Source organism: Xenopus tropicalis, chromosome 2, assembly GCF_000004195.4.
Source record: "Xenopus tropicalis strain Nigerian chromosome 2, UCB_Xtro_10.0, whole genome shotgun sequence".
In the NCBI taxonomy this organism is placed as follows: domain Eukaryota; kingdom Metazoa; phylum Chordata; class Amphibia; order Anura; family Pipidae; genus Xenopus; species Xenopus tropicalis.
This window is the reverse complement of record NC_030678.2, coordinates 151,752,429-151,767,819: the sequence shown is the minus strand read 5'-3', so window position 1 is coordinate 151,767,819 and position 15,391 is coordinate 151,752,429. Positions and strand designations below refer to the sequence as shown.

The following is a 15,391-nucleotide window of genomic DNA, read 5'->3' as shown; positions in this document are numbered from 1 at the left end:
GAACAATGAAATATATTCTTACACCAAAACCTCTGGGGGTTTACATGTTAACAAATACTCATTTGCATTTATTTCTGTAGGTAACGTCTTTCATCTTTCAAAGCAAATAGTTTTATACCAAAAGTGAAAATAATTGAGTTATCGTTTATCCTTTCCCATGGGCAGCATTTTGATTTACTGGGCTTAAAACAGCAGACTGTATCTGATAATTATGTTATGCCCAAAAGCATTGACATAAGCCCTGCCATATGACAAAGCACTAGGGTTTAATTTGGCACTTCAAGTAAAACTTGATATAAAAGTAAATGAAGGATCTTCCCCCACAATGCTTCCTGAGTCTGGGTTCTACCAAGGTTTGTATCTCAATGACCTTGGCAGGGTATATAATGACTGGCAGATACTCAAATGAGATATAATGTATGCATGTATAACTTTATTTATAAAGCGCTACTTATGTACGCAGCGCTGTACAGTAAAATACATTAATATAAGCAGGGGTATTAAAATAGATAAATACAAAGTATTACAATAAGCAGAAAAAAATACAATAAAAAGTTGCAATAAGTTAAGGGTCAAAGACACAAGAGGATGGAGGTCCCTGCCCTGTAGAGCTTAAAATCCTTATGGGAGGGTTTTAACAGGATTTGCATCAACATTGAGATTTATAAGTAATCTTTCTAAAAGGAAAAATAATGATAAATATTGACAATGAGGAAATTTAGGGGCAGATTTATCACCATTCTGATTTTAGTTGTTTTAGAGTTTTTTTGAAACCAAGAATAAACTAATTTCCATGAAAACCTCAAATTTCTAGTCATTTATGAAAAGATTAGAATTGAAAAAGCACAAATGAAATAAAAATGGGAAGGAAAAGAACCAGAAAACCACAAATTTTTGTGGTTTTTATGTTTTCCTACATAATTTTATGTGTGTTCCTTCATAATTTTATTATGTGTTTTGACACTAAAAAAGCGTTTCAGAGCAAAAAAAAAAACATGAATCATGAAAAAAATTAAATATGAATGGTTTTTATGTTTTCCTACGAATCTTTACAGACTTACAAATAGAGAAAAAACTGAAAACCTCTAAAACCACAGATTAAATAAAGATTGTTAGAATTTGCATAGGACAACTTCCCATTGACCTTGACAGCTTTTTTAGATGGCATATTTTTAAAATTGCATTTTTTTTTTCGGTTTTGACATATAATAAACAGCAAAAATGTTGTTATTTTTTTTTTACACTAAAAAAGCGTTTTAGAGCAAAAAAAAACATGAATCATGAAAAAAATTAAATATGAATGTTAATAAATGTCCCTATTTATATACACAACAGTAATGAATATTTACAAATACCAATAGGCCATAATATTATCCAGGATCTGGCAAAATAAAAGGATGGATAAAAGCAGACCTTCCCTAATTATAAATGCTTGTGTATTCTATTGATGCCTAATAATTCCCCACAATTGCCTGCAGTTTCTTCTGGGGTCCAACAAAGAAGCCTGGACGATGATCAGAGAGGAAGTCTGAAGTGCACTATGTAGGGAGCTGAATTAGAAACATCAGGCCAAGGGGAGCTAGGCCAATGGAGAAACTGGTTAGACAGAGAAGCCTGATTGTGTTGGATTTGCGTATAGAGTCTTAATGTTTGAGTAAAACCTCTTATACTAAGACCTGTTGGGCAAAGCTGTCTAAAGAGAGGCCCATGGGCCAGATGTGGCCTTCCAGGAGATTTTTATGTCACTGCTTGAGAGCTCTACTGACCACTATGGGTGACATCATCATTATGTTATAAGCTGCACCCCCCTCCCCAAACATGTGCAATAGTATATTGCTGGCCCACTATCTGGAAACAGTTGGGCAGCACTGGCCTAGAAGGTGCCTTTTTTCATCTGAATTTACAGAGGGACACTTCCTCCTCTAGTAATCATTTAGCATGATGTTTATTTCATCTCCTAGATATCTAACACTTTAAAGGTGTTACTGATAATAAGTAATTTTTAAACCTGTACTAATATCATACTGGATGAAGGTACGAGACAGGTAAGATATTTACCTAGAGGCATGAACCAGAGAGCCATATGAGCACTTTCTTTGTTTAATTTGCTAATCGGCACTTGCAAACGTGTCATCTGCAGGACCACTTCTCCAAAGAGCAGTGATGACAATAGCTATACTTACTATTTAGTTTCCCATGTAGTACTGTTTGTGTGCAGTCTTCATCTACAATTGTTATCTCTTATGTGGGCATATACAGTACAAAAACATACACCATTTGGAATCTGAATCTCATGAACACCAAATACGTTTGGCATAAATGGCATAAATACCATTAGGATTATTTACCAGTATTTTTTTTTTTGCACTGCGTTTATAATTTTAATTTTAACATTTGTTGATAGGGACTCATTTGGCACTTGCTAGTAGTGCCCGGTGGGAAAGTAACAGAGACGTTTGCTAGTGGCAGCAAATTCAAAATAAGAGAATATGCAGATAAGGTCATGAATGATGCAAGCTAAATTTGTGTTTCCTCAGGGGCTGCCTTTGGTAAGTTTATCTGATTTTTTATTTATTTTTTCTTAGTACTGTATTATAATATTTGGACACAAATTGGCAAAATGGTTGGATGGGAAAAAATACAACCAGTAACACAAGCCCTTCCAAAGCAAGTTGCATGGATTGTCCCCTTTATGTCTGTCTTGTCCTGGAAGCTTTTTGTTTGTTTTGGAAATTTCTCTGATTTACAACTGACCAAACAGCCAGAAGCATTTAATGATTTCATGCCCAATAATTATTTCTCTGCATGTCACTCAATAAACTACAGTTATTACTATAGCAGGTAGAAGAGTTTCATATGAAATCTTTTCTTTACACAGCTGCAGGACAGTTGTTGCATTGTTATATTGCAACCCTAACTGTTTGCTGAGCTCTAGGTAGAAGTCTTGAAGGAAGAATGATGTAGTTGAGCTGCAATTTAGATGCTCTAACGGTGAAAATAAGAAGTGGTAGTGGTTCCTTACAATGAAACAACAGTTTATTGAACAGAAAGGTAATCCCTTGGCACACTTAATAGTTGGAACAAACAGATTCACGACTTTTTTCAGGCATTTAAAAGCTTAATCTCACAACAAGTGTCTGCCCCAGTGTACCAGATACTCAATGGTCCTTTACTTTTTTAACAATTGAAGGATTGTAGCTATTACATTGATGAGTTCTATTTCTTCCTCCATCAGATAGGGACCCCATCATTTATGCCATGTTTAGGACCATTGAGTTCTAATTCTGGCTAGGGTTGCCGCCTGTATTTTAGCAGCCTAGCAAGTAAATAACTAGCTAGGGCTAGGGCTTGTATTACAGATTTTCAAATATACTTGTTGGTTGATTTAAAAAATGAACTGCTTTGATACCCAAAACAGCCTTTTAAGTCCTGTTCCTGCCTAAACCACTAGCAGCTCCCATGCCCCTGCCTTGATCTGCCCATTTCTTACCCATGTGATGTCACACTTTCACACTGTGGCATCACTGACCCTTAGTACACTTTACAAGTGTAAGATAGCCAGGGCTAGTGAGGAAGAGCAGTTCCATTCTCCACCAAGTAGAAGTAGTGGTACCTAGGGACTTTAGGGCATACCTCCCAACCGTCCTGCTTTCAGCGGGACAGTCCCGATATTTATGGCACTTCCCGCTGTCCCGGATTTATTGTTAGATGTCCCGCTTCTCAGCATTGCCATTTGATTGATTGCTGTGCCTGCTCTGCTCTGGAAAAAAAGCCCACCCCTTTAACTCTTGAATATCTCCCCTGCTACCTCAAGCTCACAGGTTTGTGAGTTGATATGCCCTTTATCAGTTTCATTTATTAATTTTACTGGTATGTCTGGGCTTAATATGCCCTTTATCAATTTAATGTAGTCATACTGGCAACTTTGAAGTTAATATGTCCTTTATTCTTTTTATTTAGTGATTATACTGGCACATCTGGGGCATGTAAAGTGGGTGTGGCATGTGGGGGCATGGTCCCAAAGCAGGCGTGGCCAAAACATTTTTGCCGTACTACCAGCGTCATATATTTTTGTCCATCTTTCTCTTAATGAAATGTTGGGAGGTATGCTTTAGGGTAGTAGGGCTTATGGTATTGTCCCTTGAAGGGTCGGTAACACCTTAGAGGAACGAAAGGGATAATCACTGGTGGGGTGCATAACGTTTTAACACCCCCCAAGTCTTAACACACCCTAAATTCTCCTTTAAAGTGAAAAGCTTTCATTTAGAACCTGGGACTAGGATTCAAAATAGGCCCTGACATTTCAAGTACCCAAATAGGCCCAAACAACCCCCCCCCAGCCCAATAAATAATAAATATCTATTGCATCTTGTAGCAGCCCCTTGGGCTTTGCCAGAATCCACAACTTGCCAGCCCAGGCCTGCCAGGCATCAAATGTCCTATCAAATATATAATCAAGGTTTTATTCTATAACCCCGCAGAGAGCCATCAATAGCATCTAACCCCTATTTACCTTCTTGTGAGGGAACAAAACTCTGCCTCACAGCCCACTACAGCCCAAATGCACCATAAAGTATATTCAAGCATTGCTTATAAGGGTATGGCTGGAATAAGTAAAGATACAGACTAGTAACAGTATTTATATGAATAGAAATCAATTTATTTTTATGGGATCAGAGTCATAAATGTGTGACCGCAGCTCTGGCAGAAGCCGAATTACTACACAGAGACAAAACGGCTTCCCGGCCGCCTTGACACTAGAAGTGACGCCATCAGGGCGCGCTGGCTGCGGGTTTGTTTGGGTCCGTACGGAGTACCATTGGCACCTACAGTGACGCCATCAGGGCGCGCTTGTTTGGGTCCGTACGGAGTACCATTGGCACCTTCAGTGACGTCATCAGGGCGCGCTGACAGCGGGTTTGTTTGGGTCCGTACGGTGTACCAGTGGCACCTACAGTGACGTCATCAGGGCGCGCTGACAGCGGGTTTGTTTGGGTCCGTACGGGGTACCGGGGGTACCGGCGGTACCAGGCGAGGATGCAGCAGCCCTTGGCCTCTCGGGATGACGAGGAGGAGGACACGGATCAAGGCAGTGTGGAACTGACTACCCTGCAGCCCGCAGACACAGATGGAGTCGGGCAGGAGCTGCAGCAGTACGGCCAGTACCCGGCCGAGATGGACTCCAGGGTGCTCTACTTCAGCATGGTGCCCGTGGAATCCATGGAGCCCGAAGAGGAGAACAGTGACCTGCTGGACAGCACGGCCAGCCCGGAGGAGCTGGAGGACGAGGAGAACTCTGGGGATAATGAGAGTGTGGTGACCAAGTCGTGCACTTACCAGGGCTGCCAGGAGACCACTAGCCAGGTAGCCAAGCAGAGGAAGCCATGGATGTGCAAGAAGCACCGCAACAAGATGTACAAGGACAAGTACAAGAACAAAAAGAAGAATGATCAGGCCATAAGCACTGCCAGCAAGCTGGAGGTCAGGGGGCTCTGTGGGGGCTCTGTGGGGGCTCTGTGGGCAAGTGCATCTGTGTGGGTATTGGGGCTGTCTGTACATTATATTGTTATTCCCATCACTCCCTGCTCAGCCAAGCTTACAGCCTAAGGTCCCTATCTCTCTCTCTCTCACACACACTTACACACTCACACACTCACACACTCACACACTTACACACTCACACACTCACACACTCACACACTTACACACTTACACACTCACACACTTACACACTCACACACTTACACACTTACACACTCACACACTTACACACTTACACACTCACACACTTACACACTCACACACTTACACACTCACACACTTACACACTCACACACTTACACACTCACACACTTACACACTCACACACTTACACACTCACACACTTACACACTTACACACTTACACACTCACACACTTACACACTCACACACTCACACACTCACACACTTACACACACACACTTACACACTTACACACTTACACACTCACACACTCACACACTTACACACTCACACACTCACACACTCACACACTCACACACTTACACACTCACACACTTACACACTCACACACTCACACACTTACTCACACACTCACACACTTACACACTCACACACTTACACACTTACACACTCACACACTCACACACTTACTCACACACTCACACACTTACACACTCACACACTTACACACTCACACACTCACACACACACACACTCACACACTCACACACTTACACACTCACACACTTACACACTCACACACTCACACACTCACACACACTCACACACACTCACACACACACACACACACACACACACACACACACACACACACTCACACACACACACACACACACTCACACACTCACACACACACACTAGGGCCCATTATATCAGGAGGTAATTAACCTGCCTGTACTTTTGGGGTACCCAGAAAATCCATGAAAGTAAAGGTGAAACATACAGACTCCCTGCAGATAGTGCCCTGCCTGAGGTGCCGCCAGGCCGGAATGCTGAACGCATATGGTAATAGTGCATGTCAGGTATAACAAGGTTGTAGCTTCCAGCCTGGAGTACCACAGATTGTCTATTAATCGAATGCAATCAGATACAGTATTTGTGCCGCCCTCCCCTCGCTTGGGCTGTTGCTTGTACTGAGTTATTGCTGACTGTTGTCTCCTGATATTTCTTAAATACAATTTCTAAGTCATACACCCTGTCTCTTTCCTGCTGCTCTTGGACAATAAACCTGACACTGAACTGCAAATCCTTGCGTGACAAAATGTAGATGGTACATGCAGGTCACCACCTCCCTTTTATTGTAATATATCATTATCAGTTCCACCAGAGACCTCATTGGTGTTTTCCGTGCATTACGTTTATTTAGGTTTATTGTCCAAATGTAGATGGTTGCAACTACTGATACAAACAGGCCCGGGCTGGCAATCTGTGGATTCTGGCAAATGCCAGAGGGGCTGCTGTAAGATGCCATAGTCACTATTTATTGGCCTGGTGGGGGCTGTGTGGGCCTCTGTGTACTTGAAATGCCAGGGCCTATTTTGAAGCCCAGTCTAGACCTGGATACATACGAACTCTAGAGCATTAAGTGCTCAGCAGAGTAAAGCCAAAACTCGCAAGGCTTTATTTACTACCTTGGCCGGTATGTGAAAAGTGCAAAAAGGACCTGTGCTTTCTCAATGAAGACAGTGCTGCTACTGTATTTATGAGGGGCAGTACATAGGTGTCCCCTCTCAAGCCCCTAACTTGAGTACTGGCAGACACAGTACAAAGGAACTATAGCAGGTGTTAAAGACAGGTGCTCTATATCTATGTCCTGGAAGCAAGTGCTAAGGGGAGCAATTTTGTGCCCCTATTATTACACTTAGTAAATAAGGCCTGCATTGTCAGGAAACAGCATGAACTAATTTTACCATGCAGATATGTGGCAGCACATACGTTACTGCTATGTTTTTTCATTTAAGTGATTGTAAATATATAGCAGTATGTTTGGTTTTACTGATTTCACTACTTATGGTATTAATTACTCCATTCATATCTAAACCTTCCTCTGCAGGATAACCCAGAGTGCCCAATCTCGCTTACCAAACAGAGGTCAAGTTCTGTAGGGGACCGACCTGCGCGACCAACACTATTGGAACAAGTATTGAACCAGAAGCGACTGGTAAGTATTCTGTCACGTTTCTCTGGCGTAAATGTGTGTCCAACAATTACTGCCAGTACTTGTATAGTTCTACCCTCCGCGGCCAACTATAAATAAGACCTCTATTTACATTTAAAGGTTTGTTGAAGCTTTTCCACCCATACATCCTTTTTGCACAAATCTTATGGTAAAATTGTGAATTACAGGTTTGTCCCTTGTCATTTAATGTCTGTTCCTCTTTCAAGAACTTGTGCTTGCAGTTTAAGTCCCACTTACAATTAGGCTGACTTGTGTTCAGCAGGGAGTAGGTATGGTAGCTTTGTGCTCTATGACAGTAATGTTCCCTCTGTAGTTTTGTGTCCATGTATGCTTTGTGCGCGCCATGCACACCAATGTACAGTGGATATAAAAAGTCTACACACCCCTGGTAAAATGTCAGGTTCCTGTGCTGTACAAAAATGAGACAAAGATAAATCATTTCAGAACTTTTTCCACCTTTAATGTGACCTATAAACTGTACCACTCAATTGAAAAACTGACTGAAATCTTTTAGGTGGAGGGAAGAAACCAAAAAACTAAAATAATGTGGTTGCATAAGTGTGCACACCCTCTTCTAACTGGGGATGTAGCTGTGTTCAGAATTAAGCAATCACATTCAAAATCATGTTAAATAGGAGTCAGCATACACCTGCCATCATTTAAAGTGCCTCCAATTAACCCCAAATAAAGTTCAGCTGCTCTAGTTGGTCTTTCCTGACATTTTTTTAGTTGCATCCCACAGCAAAAGCCATGGTCCCCAGAGAGCTTCCAAAGCATCAGAGGGATCTCATTGTTACAAGATATCAGTCAGGAGAAGGGTACAAAAGAGTTTCCAAGGCATTAGATATACCATGGAACACAGTGAAGACAGTCATCATCAAGTGGAGAAAATATGGCACAACAGTGACATTACCAAGAACTGGATGTCCCTCCAAAATTGATGAAAAGAGGAGAGGAAAACTGGTCAGGGAGGCTACCAAGAGGCCTACAGCAACATTAAAGGAGCTGCAGGAATATCTGGCAAGTACTGGCTGTGTGGTACATGTGACAACAATCTCCCGTATTCTTCATATGTCTGGGCTATGGGGTAGAGTGGCAAGGGGAAAGCCTTTTCTTACCAAGAAAAACATCCAAGCCAGGCTACATTTTGCAAAAACACAAGTCTCCTAAAAGCATGTGGGAAAAGGTATTATGGTCTGATGAAACCAAGGTTGAACTTTTTGGCCATAATTCCAAAAAATATGTTTGGCGCAAAAACAATACTGCACATCACCAAAAGAACACCATACCCACAGTGAAGCATGGTGGTGGCAGCATTTGGGGCTGTTTTTCTTCAGCTGGAACTGGGGCCTTAGTTAAGATAGAGGGAATTATGAACAGTTCCAAATACCAGTCAATATTGGCACAACACCTTCAGGCTTCTGCTAGAAAGCTGAACATGAGGAGGAACTTCATCTTTCAGCATGACAGTGACCCAAAGCATACATCCATATCAACAAAGGAATGGCTTCACCGGAAGAAGATTAAAGTTTAGGAATGGCCCAGCCAGAGCCCAGACCTGAATCCGATTGAAAATCTATGGGTTGATCTGAAGAGGGCTGTGCCCAGAAGATGCTCTCGCAATCTGACAGATTTGGAGCATTTCTGCAAAGAAGAGTGTCCAAATCTTGCAAAGTAAAAATGTGCCATGCTGATAGACTCATACACAAAAAGACTGAGTGCTGTAATAAAATCAAAAGGGGCTTCAACAAAGTATTAGTTTAAGGGTGTGCACACTTATGCAACCACATTATTTTAGTTTTTTTGGTTTCTTCCCTCCACCTAAAAGATTTCAGTCAGTTTTTCAATTGAGTGTTACAGTTTATAGGGCACATTAAAGGTGGAAAAAGTTCTGAAACAATTTATCTGTGTCTCGTTTTTGTACAGCACAGGAACCTGACATTTTACGAGACTTTTTATATCCACTGTAAGTGTTCACTATTTATTTGGATCTCCATATCTTACTTCTACCAAAAAATCATTTAAACATAAAATAAACCCAATAAGATTGTTTTGCCTCCAGTAAAGGTCCATTCTATCTCAGATGGGATCAAGTACAAGGTACTGTTTTATTATTACAGAGAAAAAGGAATCATTTAACCATTAAATAAACCCAATAGGGCTGTTCTGCCCCCAATAAGGGGTAATTATATCTTAGTTGGGATCAAGTACAGGTACTGTTTTATTATTACAGAGAAAAAGGAATCATTTAACCATTAAATAAACCCAATAGGGCTGTTCTGCCCCCAATAAGGGGTAATTATATCTTAGTTGGGATCAAGTACAGGTACTGTTTTATTATTACAGAGAAAAGGGAATCATTTAACCATTAAATAAACCCAATAGGGCTGTTCTGCCCCCAATAAGGGGTAATTATATCTTAGTTGGGATCAAGTACAAGGTACTGTTTTATTATTACAGAGAAAAAGGAAATCATTTAACCATTAAATAAACCCAATAGGGCTGTTCTGCCCCCAATAAGGGGTAATTATATCTTAGCTGGGATCAAGTACAAGGTACTGTTTTATTATTACAGAGAAAAAGGAAATCATTTGTAAAATTTAGAATTATTTTCTTATAATGGAGTCTATAGGAGATTGCCTACTTGTAATTTGGAACTTTCTAAATAATGGGTCTGCGGATAACAGATCTTATACCTGTACACTTACCAGTAGGAACATAGGGTTTAGGTGCCAAGCATCAAACCTATAGCCAAAGGGAGTGGATTAAACCAAATTACAAAGAAGATGAGCAGGCACTTTAGGTTATGAACTGGGACTTCCTAAAATCTACAATTATCTCTTGCATCTAAAAGCAGCGTTTGTCCCTTTTGGTTCTCTCTGGCTTATTCTGAAAAAACTGGAGTCAGTTCTCCTGTGAAACCAAGGTTCATATTAAATTCTCAATTTTGTGCTGTTGGTGTGTGCTATAATCATAAGCTTATTCAGTTGCAATAAGAAACGTGTGAACCCTTTGGTATGCCCTGGATTTCTGTATTTTTTTATTTATACTTCGGTGGTGCAGTGGCTGCCTTCAGTTCTGGAATCCTAGGTTTGATTCCAGCCAAGGCACTACCTGCGAGTTTGTATGTTCTCTCTGTTTCTGTATGGGTTCCCTGCAGGTGCCTTGGTTTCCCCCCACACTCCAAAAACATATAGGCAGGTTATTGTCTCCTGATGAAATTGGCCCTACTGTGTGTAAATGTTATAGGGACCTTAAGATGGCCATACGTGGATAGATTTAAGCTGCCAATTCGGGCCCTTTGGACTGTTTTGGCAGCGTATGTGCCCATGTATGGGACCCTCCGACAGCTTACTTGATCAACATCTGCCTGAAAATCATCTAGATGTTGATCGATTCTCTGATCGTGAACTGCATCAGCAGTTTTAGACCACATAAAAATGTGGACAAACACAACCTGCTGAAACTAATAACATAGTAATGCTTTTCCCCATTTTTGTCATTTGCATTTTATTTCTATGTCTTAATCAATCCATTTTCTGTCTTTTTTCAAGTCACTGCTACGAAGCCCAGAAGTTGTCCACTTCCTGCAGACTCAGCAGCAGCTTCTAAGCCGCCAAGCGTTAGAGCAAAGACAGTCTTCTCAAGGGACTTCCCAGTGAGACTGGGGAAAGAAGTGCAGGGTTCCTTCTTCCTACCCATCATTGCCTGGAGCTTCCTGCGCCGGGACTTTTATTTATTTGTTTGCATCTGAATTTTATACGTTTCTGGACATAGCAAAATGGAAAGAGTTGGTTCTGGCGGCTACATGCGCATGTGATAGGCGCGGGCACCATTGAATTACTTAGCAGCTTATTGTTTCTAATGATATTGTTACAGTATTTTGGGTTTTTTTTGGGTGTTGGGGTCTTTCAATGAGCAGCGTTTGCATCCGGGAGCATCGAGGTTAAAGCCAGTTAGTGATTTCATACTTTTTATCTTTTTAAATGACCGCATTTTGTATCCAGGTTAAAAATTGTGTTGTGTAGCTTTGTTACTTTTAGATTTCTTTTGTATTACGTTTTACATGTTTTAATACGGATTTGTTTCGCTTACTCTTAATATGTTTTTTTAAAATTTCATAAAAAAAACAAAAACTGTGTATGAATGAAAGCAGCCATGTTAACCAAACTCATTCCTGCAGTTTAACAATACCAGACTATCATGGTAGCGTGCTTCACCATAAATGGGTAGTTTGCCTTTAAATGAACTTTAAGTATGATGTACAAAATGATATTCTAAGACAATTTCCAGTTGGTCATCCTCTTTTCGTAGTTTTTGAATGCCATAACTTCTTGTTTAGCAGCTCTTCTGTTGCTGCAGCTGTGAGGTTGCTAGGTTTTAGTTTACCATAGCAACCAGGCAGCGGCTTGAATGAACGGAAGATAAATAGAAGAGGTCTGAATAAAAATGAATGAGCAATAAGAATAAAATTGTAGTCTCACAAAGCAAACAGTTTTTGGCTGCCCGGGTCAGTGACCCTTTATTTGAAAGCTGGAAATAAGCAGAATAGCAAGGCAAATAATTGGAATAAAAATTAAATTGCAAATAGGCCATTCTTTAAAATATTAAAGGCGAGCAACCCATTTAGTAATAAATCCGGCCCTGCCACAGATTTTCTATTGATGAGTACGTTCACATGTTTTCTGGGGTCTCCATTACCCGTATGCTAGGTGTGTGCTACAGTGCTGGGTCATGCTGCCTGTCATGGTGGGCATTTAGTTCTGTAACACATACTAGCTGGGTACCAGCAGGTAGGAGATCCCCTGGGGTTCTTATAAGTGTTCATATAAATTGTGTTTCTTTTAAAGGAACAGTTCAGTGTAAAAATGAAACTGGGTAAAATAGACAGACTGCACAAAATAAACCATGTTTTTAATATAGTCAGTTAGGCAAAATGTTATCTATAAAGGCTTGAGTGGGCAGATGTCTGACATAATGGCCAGAGCACTACTTCATGTTTTCAGCTCTCTAAGCTGTTAGCAGTCAGTATCCAATCAGTGACCTGAGGGATGGCCATATGGGACATAACTGTCAGTTAGTTTGCATTTGAATCTGACCTGCATGCTCACAAACTAACTGACAGTTATGACCCGTGTGCCCCCCCTAAAGTCACTGACTAACAGGTTAGAGAGCTGAAAGCAGGAAGTGATATTCTGGCTATTGTTAGACATCTGCCCACTCCAGCCTTTATACTTTACATTTTTGCCTAACTAACTATATTACAAATATTTTTTATTTTGCGCAGTCTGTCCATTTTACGCAGTTTCATTTTTACACTGAACTGTTCCTATAAAGGGAACGTTGCACATGATCAGATTTTGCACTTTTATGACAACCTGTTTATCCTGTTACTTTGTACTGAATTGTAAGCTGTGCATCTGTGCTGTGTGTAGATATGTTGTGTATAAAACTAAAGCCTGCTCATCATATTGTGTCTTCCTTTCTTTACAGGTATAATAGGGGGTTAAGTTTGCCATCCCCCCATCACTGTGTAATGAGGGGACATATCACTTTTGGGTGCCTTTAGTGGGATTTTTTTAATGCCCAGTGGCTAGAGAGAAGCAAGTACCGGTATGGGATCTCTTATCCAGAAACTCAGGAGGAAGAAATTAACCCCATAGATATAAGGTCAATAGACGCACCAGTAGAAGAACTGGCTTTAGGTGCCAATCACCATTACACCGTATACACAAAGATGGGCAGGCACTCAGTAATTCAATCAAGTTGACAGGTTCAGTTTAAAGTAAAACAATCTCAGTTTACATGTCCATAAAAAGCCCTTATGCTTTGTGCTTTAAGGCAATTAATCATAGGCTGATCTGGAAACCCATTATACATGAAGCCCTAAAATTACAGGAAAACATTGTCCCATAGAGCCTTTTGTAAGCAAATAATTGTCATTTTTAAAAATTATTCCCCTTTTCTCTGTAATAATAAAACACTACCTTGTACTTAATGGTAACTAAGCGGCATGAATCCATATTGGTGAGAAAACATTCTTTTGGGTTTATTTAATGTATAAGTGATTTTTAGCAGACTTGGATTGAGGTATGAAGGCATGGAGATCCCAGTTATAGAAAGATCCCTTATCTAAAAAAACCCAGGTATAATGCTCTCCAGATAGCAGACCCTATTCCTGGATACTGTATGTGTGTATGTACTAAGCATTTGGTTACTTACTATTTCCCAAGTTCCAGGGTCAGATTAAATTAAAATCATGTTGGACAAAGTCTGTTGAGCCCTTGGGGCAGTCTGGGGGTTTAGAAATCTCACTGCATCAACAAAGCCCCTAAAAGTATGTATATAAGGACAGCTTCTTATCAAGTTAGCGTTCCTGCACTGTGACACTGGTACAAAGTACAATACTGGCACTTATGGCAAAAGCTGTCACTTCTGTGTGTTCATTCCAAACAGCAATTGTACATCCCCATTTACTAAAGCGGACACTAGTTTGACATGAATTTGTTGGAAAAAAAAATCTGTATTGGCGGGGAAAATTCATGGGAATTCTGGGGAAACGCACTGTGGGAAGGCAGTGGCATTGTGTTCATTTTTGATGCTAGTGCTTTGCACTAGTCTTAGTAATTTAGCCCTTTACTTTGAGGATAGATGTAGAGGCAGGGAGCTAGGTATGGGCACATACTCAAAAATCATTTATATAGCAAATTATGTAGCACTTTACATTAACAATATGAACAAAAGAATAGTATCTATTCAGCACAGGAATATACTTGTATTGTTTAAGTATCCACTGTTCCTCCAGTCACAGCCATTGCTTATTGAAATGGTACCAATTGCTACCTGTACATTAATCCGAGATTTCAGCTTTGAAGCTGTCTCTACCCAATGACATAGCTCCTCAGTGGTCAGCTTTGCTGCCTCGCAGTCCCAGAGACTATGCACAAGGAGTCTGTAGCAATTATTTATGAATGCTGAACATGTGTAACGGGATACATAGACTGTAATCTCTACTGGGAGCTGGCACTATATTACTATACAGGATAATAATATGAGCAGGGATGCCCTTAGGGTGGCACAATGTGGGGCCTCCATCCTGCAGATGCTCAGCCCCCTTTTCATTTTAGCACATTGGCTGAGGCTGGGTGGAGTTTTAGTGAGGTATAGTTATGAATAGTTTCCCATGTTTATTATAAGTATCTGAAGATATACTTGCACTTTAATAACAATGGGGGTTATGTAATAAAAGGTACTAAGTTTGCCCAGGAGCAGTAACCCATAGCAACCATCAGCAGGTAGAATTTACTGGCCACCTGTTTAAAAGCAAACATCTCACTGGTTGCCATAATTGCTTAAAATTTGTGCAGTGCAGAATTATTCGCACAGTGAAACATATTTGCCCTGCCCGTGTTTATGTTTATAAAGATGACAGAGACTGGTGCATTTAATGGGAAAACATAATTGCGAAATTTTTATTCACAGTGCGAATGTCAATTTTCAAATATGGCATATTCGCAAATTGCAAACATTTATGCCAACACTGGGGGTCATTTATAAAATTTGTGAAGTGCAAAATTATTCACACAATGAACATATTTGCCCAGCCCGTGTTTATATTTATAAAGCATAGCAAGACTGGTGCATTTACTGTGCAAACAGACAAAAATGGCATCATTTCCATCCAATA

General features: G+C 40.4%; 1 protein-coding gene across 1 annotated transcript; it reads left to right on the top strand.

Annotated features, from left to right (window-relative positions):
• The first annotated feature begins 4,859 nt into the window (after nucleotides 1-4,859).
• Nucleotides 4,860-13,173, top strand: rfxap (regulatory factor X associated protein). Its single transcript, XM_002939581.5, has 3 exons — nucleotides 4,860-5,481; nucleotides 7,579-7,686; nucleotides 11,259-13,173. The coding sequence occupies exons 1-3, from the start codon at nucleotides 5,038-5,040 to the stop codon at nucleotides 11,364-11,366; spliced, it is 660 nt and encodes a 219-aa protein (XP_002939627.1). The 5' UTR covers nucleotides 4,860-5,037; the 3' UTR covers nucleotides 11,367-13,173.
• The last annotated feature ends 2,218 nt before the right edge of the window (nucleotides 13,174-15,391 follow it).

Bases quoted from the DNA above. Each gene is read 5' to 3' on its own strand.
- rfxap (XM_002939581.5), top strand. From the start codon at position 5,038: ATGCAGCAGCCCTTGGCCTCTCGGGATGACGAGGAGGAGGACACGGAT. The intron at 5,482-7,578 runs GTCAGGGGGCTC...CTTCCTCTGCAG, and splicing joins GCACTGCCAGCAAGCTGGAG to GATAACCCAGAGTGCCCAAT. The intron at 7,687-11,258 runs GTAAGTATTCTG...TCTTTTTTCAAG, and splicing joins TATTGAACCAGAAGCGACTG to TCACTGCTACGAAGCCCAGA.